The 11,579-nt window shown below is 34.5% G+C and overlaps 2 protein-coding genes across 20 annotated transcripts; both read left to right on the plus strand.

Moving 5' to 3' along the window:
• The first annotated feature begins 1,158 nt into the window (after window positions 1-1,158).
• On the plus strand, window positions 1,159-3,528 carry LOC112725294 (uncharacterized). The gene has a single exon (XM_072208982.1). It carries the CDS (start codon window positions 1,159-1,161, stop codon window positions 3,526-3,528), a length of 2,370 nt encoding a protein of 789 aa, XP_072065083.1.
• A 2,775-nt stretch (window positions 3,529-6,303) lies between these two features.
• On the plus strand, window positions 6,304-11,301 carry LOC112744361 (uncharacterized). Of its 19 annotated transcripts, none has more exons than XR_011872811.1 (11): window positions 6,341-6,755; window positions 6,851-7,186; window positions 7,275-7,403; window positions 7,483-7,610; window positions 7,691-7,827; window positions 8,724-8,843; window positions 9,029-9,129; window positions 9,950-10,051; window positions 10,214-10,301; window positions 10,706-10,838; window positions 10,953-11,301. XR_011872811.1 is itself a non-coding variant. In XM_072217848.1 (11 exons), the coding sequence occupies exons 3-7, from the start codon at window positions 7,275-7,277 to the stop codon at window positions 9,065-9,067; spliced, it is 450 nt and encodes a 149-aa protein (XP_072073949.1). In that variant the 5' UTR covers window positions 6,341-6,755; window positions 6,851-7,186; the 3' UTR covers window positions 9,068-9,129; window positions 9,950-10,051; window positions 10,214-10,301; window positions 10,706-10,838; window positions 10,953-11,301. The 19 variants fall into 19 exon arrangements, 5 of the variants coding, with proteins under 5 accessions (XP_072073949.1, XP_072073952.1, XP_072073947.1 ...); XR_011872813.1 differs by having other exon boundaries at window positions 8,737-8,843; XR_011872817.1 differs by having other exon boundaries at window positions 7,691-7,793; window positions 8,737-8,843.
• The last annotated feature ends 278 nt before the right edge of the window (window positions 11,302-11,579 follow it).

Consider the following 11,579-nt stretch of genomic DNA (forward strand, 5'->3'; position numbering starts at 1 on the left):
AAAAGCATACAATTGACACCAAACTTAAAATATGAAACTAAACTCAAATGAAAGACTCTAAACCAACAAAAATAAAGCAGTCTTAATCTAAGCAACAAGGTAAACCGTCAGTTGTCCAAACTCGAACAATCCCCGGCAACGGCACCAAAAACTTGGTGCACGAAATTGCAATCACACTTTTGCAATTCCGTACAACTAACCAGCAAGTGCACTGGGTCGTCCAAGTAATACCTTACGTGAGTAAGGGTCGATCCCACGGAGATTGTCGGCTTGAAGCAAGCTATGGTTATCTTGTAACTTTTAGTCAGGATATCAATAATTCTCAGGTTTAATTGTGATGAGTAAAAGAACATGAAATAAATACTTGTTTTGCAGTAATGGAGAACAGGCTGAGGTTTTGGAGATGCTCTATCTTCTGAATCTCTGCTTTCCTACTGTATTCTTCTTCAAGCACGCAAGGCTCCTTCGATGGCAAGCTGTATGTAGGGTTTCACCGCTATCAATGGCTACCTCCAGGCACGGACCCACCTTCATGAATGGGGGGGGGCACTTGCCCCCAGTGACATTTGATATTTTTAAACCCAAATATATATATATAATATGCCCCCACTTTAAATTTTAAATGACCCCACTACAAATAAACTAAGCCCAATTATTAAAAGTCTAAGCCCATTTTATCTTTTTGTGATTTTGACTATTAGTTAACCTAATTAAATTTAGTCTTCTTCTGTTTTTAAATCCTAGCCGTCACTCATTTATTCTCTTAAACCCTTTTCTTAGTTTCATATTTTTAATCTTCTTTTTCTATTCCTTGTCTAGTGGTCATCTTCTCTTCATCAAAAGGTAAATTTTAAATTCTCTATTTTATTTTATATAGCTCTCTATGACTCTATGTATCTTTCAATTTCATTGTTTCTCTTTTTGATATTTTCAATTGCAAATTTTAATTCAAACAATTATAGTTTAGGTATTAATCTATTTTTTATTCTTTTCATGAATTTATATATTTTATTTTATTCTCAATTTAGTGATCCTTATTATTTATTTGTTTATCTTTCGTTCTATTCTATTATATGTAATTAGATTGCATATAAATTTTTAAAGTGAATTGATCAATTTACTAATTTAGAATATATATTTTTATTTTTAGAAATAGTAATGGAGAAATATTTCAAAAGAAAGCTACCACTAGAATCTGAAGTCACTCCATTAGTCTCTTCTAATAAAAAGAAGTTCTTAGAATTCAATGTGGAAAGTCTGGTAGCTGATCCTGGACAACGACCCAAAATTTCAAATTATGATCCAAATGTCAAAGATGAAGTTAGACGAGCTTATTTGCAAAAAGGTCCTTGTCAACCAAGAGAACATGATTTTCCACAAACATATTTTGGAACTTCTCTCCGTAGATTTAATGCTGATTGGTTTGATGAATTTGGCAATTGGTTGGAATATAGTATTTCAAAAGATGCTGTATTTTGTCTCTGTTGCTATCTTATGAAACCTGATGGTGCGAGTGGTGATGCTTTTGTAAAAGAGGGCTTTTCAAATTGGAAAAAGAAGGAGCGATTACAAACACATGTGGAAAATCATGATAGTGCTCATAATCAAGCTCGAAGAAAATGCGAAGCACTTATGAAGCAAAAACAACATATTGAAGTTGTTTTTCAAAAGCATTCAGACCAAGCTAAAAGAGATTACCGAACTCACTTAACAGCAACAATTGAGTGCATTAGGTTCTTATTGCGACAAGGATTGGCCTTTCATGGTGATGATGAATTACACAATTCAAATAATCAAGGTAATTTTTTGGAGCTTCTTGACTTTCTTGCTCAACATAATACAGAGATTGATCGTGTTTTCAAAAATGCTCGTGGAAACCTTAAGCTAGTAGCACCTAAAATTCAAAAAGATATTGTTAGAGCTGATGCAAGTGAAACTACTAAAGTTATTATTGATGATCTTGGAGATGATTTATTTGCTGTTTTAGTTGATGAAGCTCGAGACATTTCTGTTAAAGAGCAAATGGCTGTTTGTTTGCGGTATATGAACAAAGAAGGGATTGTAATGGAGCGATTTCTTGGCATTGTCCATGTTTCTAGCACAAATGCGTTGTCGTTAAAAGTAGCTTTGGAATCTTTATTAACAAAGCATAATTTAAGTTTAGCAAGAATACGTGGACAAGGTTACAATGGAGCTACTAATATGCAGGGAGAATTTAATGGCTTAAAAAGTTTGATCTTGAAAGAAAATGCTTGTGCTTTTTATGTTCATTGTTTTGCTCACCAACTTCAATTAGCACTTGTGGTTGTTGCAAAGAAACAGGTCGAAATTGCACTACTTTTTAATTTGCTTGCTAGTTTGTGCAATATTGTTGGAGCTTCTTGTAAACGTAAAGACATGCTTCGTGAAAGTCAAATACAAAAGACAATTGTTGCATTACAAAATGGAGATGTTTCTAGTGGGCGTGGCTTAAATCAAGAAACAACATTGAAAAGGGCAGGTGATACTCGATGGGGCTCACATTATGGTACAATACTTAGCTTGATTTCTATTTTTTCTTCCGTGGTAGAAGTTCTTGAAGTTATTGAGGAAGATGGAAATAATCCTGAACAAAGAGCTGAAGCATGCCAATTATTGAATCATATTCAATCTTTTGAATTTGTATTCAATTTACATTTGATGAAAAGTATATTAGGAGTTAATAATGAGTTGTCTCAAGCTCTACAAAGAAGTGATCAAGACATTATAAATGCTATGACATTGGTTAAAGTGTCCAAGCAACGATTGCAAAGTATAAGAGACGATGGTTGGTCCTCTTTGCTCAACGAAGTTTTACTATTTTGTGATAGTCACAATATTCTTGCTCCAAATATGAATGATATATTTGTAACACAAGGAAGATCAAGGCGCAAAATCCAAAAGGTCTCAAACTTGCATCATTTTCAAGTTGAATTATTTTATCAAGTGATTGATAGACAACTTCAAGAGCTTAACAATCGTTTTACAGAGGTAAATACCGAGCTACTTCTTTGTATAGCTTGTTCGAATCCAAGTGACTCATTTTTTGCATTTGTTAAGGAGAAGTTGCTTCGTTTAGCTGAATTTTATCCACATGAATTCTCTTCTACTCAACTTTTGGCACTTGATAGTCAACTTGAGAATTTTATATTGGATATGCGTCTTGATGATCAATTCTCAAATATAAATGGAATCAGTGGACTATCTCAAAAGTTAGTTGAGACAAAAAAGCATATTGTTTATCCATTGGTATTTCTTCTGTTGAAATTAGCTTTGATTCTACCTGTGGCAACAGCATCAATTGAGAGAACATTTTCTGCTATGAATATCATAAAGAGTCGACTTCATAATCGAATGGGAGATGAGTGGTTGAATGATTGTTTGGTTATATATATAGAAAGAGAGACATTCAATCAAGTTGATAATGAAAAAATTATTCAACATTTTCAAAATATGAAAACAAGAAGAGAAGTACCTTCAAGATTTGAAGCGAAGAAAGTTAGCAGCTAATGTAATTTTTGGTTTTTTTTTTGTATTCAAATAATTAATGTGCACTTTTATATTTTTAAATTTAAATTAATATATATTTTGATAATAATGTGTATTATTTTTGCCCCCCCACCATAAATTTTCTGGGTCCGTCACTGGCTACCTCCCATCCTCTCAATGAAAATGTTCAACGCGCTCTGTCACAGCACGGCTATTCATCTGTCGGTTCTCAATCAGGTCGGAATAGAATCCAATGATTCTTTTGTGTCTATCACTAACACCCAGCCTTTAGGAGTTTGAAGCTCGTCACAGTCATCCAATCCTTGAATCCTACTCAGAATACCACAGACAAGGTTTAGACCTTCCGGATTCTCTTGAATGCTGCCATCATTTCTAGCTTATACCATGAAGATTCTGATTAATGAATCCAAGAGATATCTACTCAATCTAAGGTAGAACGGAGGTGGTTGTCAGGCACAAGTTCATAGGTGAGAATGATGATGAGTGTCACGGATCATCACATTCATCAGGTTTAGGAACAAGTGATATCTTAGAATAGAAGCAAGTATGATTGAATGAAAAACAGTAGTAATTGCATTAATCCATCAAGACACAGTAGAGCTCCTCACCCCCAACCATGGGGTTTAGAGACTCATGCCGTAGAAGATACAATAAGAAACGTGTAAAGTGTCATGAGGTAGAGATACAATGTCAAAAGGTCCTATTAATAGTGAACTAGTAACCTAGGATATACAGAAATGAGTAAATGACGTAAAAATCTACATCTGGGGTCCACTTGGTGTGTGCTTGGGCTGAGCATTGAAGCTTTCATGTGTAGAGACTTTTTCTGGAGTTAAACGCCAGCTTTTATGCCAGTTTGGACGTTTAACTCTAATTTTTGTGCCAGTTCTGGCGTTAAACGCCGGGAATTCTGAAGCTGATTTGCAACACCGGTTTGGGCCATCAAATCTCGGGAAAAGTATAGACTATTATACATTGCCGGAAAGCCCAGGATGTATACTTTCCAAAGCAATTGAGAGCACGCCAATTGGGCCTCTATAGCTCCAGAAAATCCACTTCGAGTGCAGGGAGGTCAGAATCCAACAGCATCTGCTGTCCTTTTCAGCCTCTGAATCAGATTTTTGCTCAGGTCCCTCAATTTCAGCTAGAAAATACCTGAAATCACAGAAAAACACACAAACTCATAGTAAAGCCCAGAAAAGTGAATTTTAACTAAAAACTAATAAAAAATATAATAAAAACTAACTAAAATATACTAAAAATATACTAAAAACAATACCAAAAAGCGTATAAATTATCCGCTCATCACATAACCAAAAATAACTTCTTGATCAGTTACTATCAAGTATATATGAACTTATTATTTTCATCCAACTCTCTGTCACAATTTCACAGATTATTCGAAATACGATTAAGAAAGAAAGCTATGAAATGGTATATAGAGCAATATATAGAGATGCATAGTTATTATCATACAAAAACTAGAGAAATCAGATCTCACATATGATTATATAGCAAATTAAACCTGTGCTTATGGCATATCAGGCATGTTATATGCACTCAAGTGTTTAAAAATTAAAGGCCACGCACCCCAGTTAATGCACATGAACAAAAACTTTAGAATATAGAAAGTTTCTCACCTTATTTTGCTTGAGAAAGTGCACTACTCTTTGAAGCTATATGATACTTTGATCCCCTGAGCTTGACAGTAGTATAAAGCTGTTGGCCTTACTTCTACCAATAAAAGAAAAAAAAAAGAATGCAACTACTTAGTAAGTCTCTGCTGTTGAAATATAGCTGTGGCATGTTTAGTGAGAGAAGAGTATATTTATACAGAAATATTTGGGAACAAAAAAAAAATAGCCAAAATCAGTTAAAATTTATTAATTATTTCAAAATTCTAGTTATTTTTTGTTTTTCTAGTATTACTGTAAAAATATAGGCTAAAAATATATTATTAAATTATTAGAATAAAATAATTAGATTAATGATTAAAAGTGATGGCCAAAAATATATATTTAATACAATCTTTCTTATGTCAATGAAAGTATAAGAAATTGAAATACTTTTATCTAGTATTTTTAAAATGTAAATTTAGATAATGTATTTTAGTTTTAATTTATTTATTTATTTCTGTTTTAGTATTTATCAAATTAGACATTAAAGACATGGACACGATGGCACATGTTAACTGTTTGTTTGTTGAGACACAAATTTATGATAGACACGGTGGTATACAAGTATACACAAAATATATGTTTTTAGTGTCTCTCCTTTGAGTCGAGACATTGAGACACAATTTATGAGACACAAAATTTTACATTTTTATCCCTTCTTTTTTTTTTGAAATTCCAATTATATCCCTAATTAATCTAATCTTAATTCCCCTTTTTCTCTCTTATTACACTACAAGAAAAAAGGTCTATGGCCACGCTTTTTTCTTGCTACGCTTTAAAAGCGTGGCCAAAAGTGGTCAATGGCTACGCTTTATTGAGGGTGGCGATTAAATAAGGATTTGGCTACGTTTTATCTTGCTACGCTTTAAAAGCGTAGCGAAAGAGGTCAACGGCCACGCTTTTATGAGGGTGGCAACTTATTCGAGATTTGGCCACACTTTTTTTTGCCACGCTTATAAAGCGTTGCCATAGAGAGAAACAGGCACGCTTTCAAAGCGTGGCGACAATGTTTTGCTATTAGGGACATTTTAAAAGCGTGGCCATTTCTTACTACTATTTTGGCACGCTTCAAAAGCGTGGCCAAAAAGTTTCAAAAAGCAAGAAAATTACAAAGTCGTCCCTTGCTTCGAAATTCCAAGTTACAATTTCCCTAGCTTCCAATTACAAAGTCATCTACTCTTCCAGACTTCTTTCTCCTTCTTCTTGCCCTAGCTCAGTTGAAAGCCCTCCATGAAGAATGCCCGGACGATTAACCCTAACCCTGTCTTCATTGTGCCTCACTGTACCCTAACGACCTAACCCTATCTTCATTGTGCCTCACCAAGAACCCCTAACCACGACGAAGAACCCCATATCGAAGAACCCCGAACCCCGACGAAGAACCCCTAACAGCACTCTGCGAGGAACGTCGCCGGTCGCCGGCGCTCACAATGCCTCCGTCGAAGAACCCCTAATCGCGACGAAGAACCCCTAACCCTCCTTTGAGTTTCTTCTCTCTTCTGTCGCCACTCTCACCCTCAAGCTCACTGAGTCTCACCTCTCTCACGATTGGTCTCGCCGTCGACCCCTCTCTCTCCCTCCATTATAACTGTACAAACCTCATTTTCTGCGGAAAATTTGATTGATTTGAAAATTGTACATTGCAGTGGCGAGTTTGAAGCTGAAGGCTGAAAGGTGTGAGGGAACAGAACTAGAGTCGGTAGTGTAGTGACTAGTGAGTGTTCGTGTAGCCGTGCAGGGAAGCATGAACCGTGGAAGGGAGAGGAAGTTGAAGACATCGTCACCGTCGCTGATTCCAATGGGAATCGAACCTCCTCGCGATTTGCTTCCCTTCAAGCACGACTTCCCCAAGCTCCTCCTCGTTCTCGCCATCTCCACCCTCGTTGCTTGCTTCTACAACCTCTTCTTCACCTCTTTCGTTAATCCCCCTACCAAACCCTTCTACGATTCCAACTTCATCGACTCCTCACATTCATTTTCCGGTCTCTCTCTACAATTGCATCGGTTTGTTTTGTTCCTTTTCTGTAGACTGTGTACTAATATCTTGTTTATTGGAATCATTTCTTACAGATGATTGAAGAAGTTTGCCCAACTCATGGAGAATGCTACGCTGGCATGCTGGAATGTTTCAAGGGTTACCGCAAGCATCCTAATTTATGCGTAGAAGACAGTGAAATTAGTGAATCAGCTCGCAAAATTGTATGTCTCTGCAAATTTTTTTTCTTTTCCCTTTTTTATTGCCAATTTGATCGTGTATGATTGGACATTTGGACCACAGGTGGAGAGAGTAGAGTTTTACCTTTGTGAAGAATATGCTCAGTTTATGTGCTATGAAACTGGATCAATTTGGGTTAGTTCTGTCACTTTATGTAAACCCCTGGATTGTGCAGTTAACTTGGATTTATGGTACGTTTCTGTATTTATTACTGTCTGAATTGTAGCTGAACTTGGCTGGTTTCAAATTCCTTTCTATATTTGCATCTCAGGTTTCAGAGGATGAATTGTGGAATTGTTTGGAGCCATTTGGGGATGTCTCCTCGGACAATACGCTTTATAATTTCACGAAAGAGAAGGCAATTGAGTTAATTGGTAAATAATTGGAGCTGAGGTTAAATTCTCATGGGTATATATCATCCATTTTATTGCTTGTGAATTTTCATTAACCTCTTAAGTCATAGCTGCTTTGCAACTTCAGTCATATTTTTCATAGCCCATTTTATTATCTCTCTAAACGCTTTTTACTTATCCCGTTTTCATAGCCCATTAATAAAAATCTGAAAGATAGCCTTAATGAGTGTTGTCTTCCATTTGGGTGCTGATTGTACTTTTCTGTATTGGTGGCGTTGAGGTAATGTGAAATCATCCTCCTTTGGCATCCTGGACAAATACGATGCAAAGAAAAAGTCATTCACATTATATTATGATGATAGCAATTGAGTCACTAATGTAACAATTAACCAAAATCAAACCTCAAAAGCAGGCAACCTTTTGCGTATAAAGCAACAGAGTAAAACCAAAAACAATTTAGATTCAAATTGACTTGGGTAACATCGTTACATCTCTGCCTTGTAGTTGCATAGCTATTATAATATTGACTATTCAGGATTGGCTAGGATTTTTCTTAATTTAATGTTCAGAAAAACCTGGAATAAAGAAAAGCAAATACCTTGTTTACATTCATAGCTAATTAGTACCTATTTTGTTACAAATTCAGAATGTTTAAATATAATATGCCATATTAAATAAATAATCATCTCTATTTCTTTACTTGATACTTTCATTTCACACCTTGAATGACAAAAGATCATAGTCTGTGTTGTGCATGAAGTGAGTACTGGTTCCCTGTCCTTGTTGATGTCAAAAAGTTTAAATTTGTTATCAATATATAAACTAAAGTATTGACAGTTTCGCATATGCTACTCGAATTATACAATGTATCTTTGATTTTTTGTACAGTTAAAAAAACTTGATTAGAGTTTTGAATAGAGTAGTAACTCTTAAATAACGAGAATAGTGTAGTTTTACATTACAGGTGAGTTTGAATGGATCTGGAGCTGTGGCTTCATCAGTTCCCAATTCATCAGAATTTATTTGTATAATTATACTATCCATATAAGTATTAGCAGGTGCAACTTTGAGGTATGTCCTTTTTTCTAATTCTGGAAGGCATAAATTCTGCTCCTTGAAATTTTTGTAGAGCTGAGCTGAGATTGTGGAAAATAGTATAATACTTACTTCTGGAACTGATTGTTAATTGGTTCTTCTTTGTTCTCGTTATATCTAACAGTGAATATTTTTGGTTTAATTTTGGATATCCGTAATAGAGGAATTGGCTGTCTACTTTGGTTCAATCATCTTATTGACATGAGGCAATTTAATCAAAGGGGACAAGACCTTTTCATCAAAGTCCCTAGCTCAGAGTTAGGTAACTATTTTTTCATCCTTCATCTCTTTTTCCATTTTGATTTCTTGTGAAATATGTAAACTAGCTAGTTAGGATTTATTATCGCTGCCTCGAGAAGTTTTTAGCTTTTCAAATTAATTATTAAAAAAAGGTAAGTTTATTAGTAAAGTAGGTTATAAGGAGAGTTACAGAATTTCAGTAATGCAGAGTTTTTGAATATGAGCAACAAGAGAATTGAACGGAATTGAATGGAACTTTTGCTATTGAATAATATTGAAGTATATTGAATGTCAATGTATAATTACACATTGATCTATTTATATTACTTAAACATTTTTTGTTACAATATGTCTTCCAAGAGTGGAAATATTTTTTATTTTAAAATTCATATAATCCCCAAAATTAGTTGGTGAATTGGTGATAGCTCTGCGGCTCTTCCATATTTATTTACTTATTTATTATATATAATTGATTATTGGTTTTTTACCTAATAAGATTATATTATAAGGCCCAGTTATGATTTAAGTAAGAAAACTATTGTATTCTTATACCTACGTTTGCAACAATATCATCATGATAATGCTTTTTGAGTATTCCTTCCTGAAGGGGGTAGCCAAATATCTAATCTTGAAACACTGCTTCGTTTTGACATTTCATCATCTACTTTAAAGACTTAAAATTGTATAGTTTGAAGAAGTTGATCTAAATATCGATTGATATCACATGTGTGTCTCAGTCTTTATTGGTGGGAAAGATGACTATATATATATATATATATATATATATATATATATATATATATATATATAGCTGAAAGACTGCAACTCTCCTGTTTTGGCAGTTGTGCTTGGAATTGGATATAGTTATTCTTGAGATTGACCAGAACAATGTTAAGAGCCCTGAGTTCTGTGGCAAACTTACATTTCCTGTGTCCCTGAAGTAGGTTAGCTTTGTCATTTCCATGTAGCTGGTGCTCTATTCTCTCTATTAAATATTTATTACATTTCTCATTTGTGTGGAGGATCTGGAACTAACATTGATATTTGTTTCGGTTATTTGAAGCAATACCTTTACTTCTTTTGTTTTTAATTCTTTTTGTTTTCAGCTTGGGCCACGAGATGGAATTATTCAGTGTTTCATCAAAAGAGATAAATCTAATTCAACATATAACCTATCCCTTTGTCTCAGCCCTGGTAAAATTTCTTTCCATTTGTTGTACATGTGGACTACATATCGCTTGCGTTTATGCTATTGGTGTGATCAGATGCTTTGAGTGTGACTGTAAATTTGACTTCAGTTCAAATAGTTCAGGCTGTTGAACCTTCTGATTTTGACATTAGACTTCTGATTTTGTATATGTTTGCATTGATACATGATCTATATGCTTACAATATGAAATTAAAACTTACTAGTAAGAGTTCTGGACATGGTTGATCAAAGTCAAAATTTCCATCTTTTTTTTCTCTGTTTAAATCGGCATTTACTTAGTGTTCTGAGTATGAAATTCGGATAGTTTCATAGTTTCATAATTTGGTATATAATACTGAACCCATTTCATTTTTTCTTTTCTTTTTTTGGTTTCCTTGGACTTTTGCAGCTTTGTTAGTTGAAAATGGAAAATTCCTCCTTTCTGCTAAGAGGACGCGGATAACTACTTACACAGAGTATGTTATTTCTATGGATGCTGACAACATCTCGAGATCAAGTAACACATACATTGGAAAGCTGCGGTGAGTTTACTGCTTACTGTTATTTACTTGGTAACTTGATTTGGCAAGTTGCAACATATACTATATGCTAATCTTATGTTATCACTTAATCCTTTTCTTATTTATGGTTGATAGCAACTGAAGAGGAAGCTGCTGAGGCATATGATAGAGCAGGTATAAAGTTCCAAGGTGCAAATGCAGTAACCAACTTTGAGATGAGCAGGTATGATGTTGATGCCATAATGAAGAGCTCTCTTCTTGTTGGCGGTGCAGCAAAACGCTTGAAACTCTCCCTAGAATCAGAGCAGAATTTATTTTGAAATCAGAGTTTTGAACTCAAGTTTTATTTTGTATTTGAGTATTAGTTTTTTAGTATATAAAACAATTATAGAAAAATTATGTGTCACTAATTACTGTTTGATTTGTCTTGTAATAAAAATTGTATACTATATAAGTTTAGTAATAAAAAAGGATTGAAAATTTATATTGTGTACTGAGAAAGGTAGAGTAAAAAAAAAAGAATTTTTTTTTGAATTTGACAAGGCTATTGCCACGCTTTTAAAGCGTGGCCGTATCTTTTGCTATCGCCACGCTTTAAAAGCGTGGCCATATCTCACTATCGTCACGCTTTAAAAGCGTAGCTATATCACTTGCGATTTTGTCACATTTTAAAAGCGTAGCCATATCTCTAGCTATTGGCACCCCTAAAAAACGTGGCCATATCTTTTGATATTGTCACGCTTTAAAAGCGTAGCTATATTC

This window comes from Arachis hypogaea, chromosome 2 (assembly GCF_003086295.3).
Source record: "Arachis hypogaea cultivar Tifrunner chromosome 2, arahy.Tifrunner.gnm2.J5K5, whole genome shotgun sequence".
Taxonomy (NCBI): domain Eukaryota; kingdom Viridiplantae; phylum Streptophyta; class Magnoliopsida; order Fabales; family Fabaceae; genus Arachis; species Arachis hypogaea.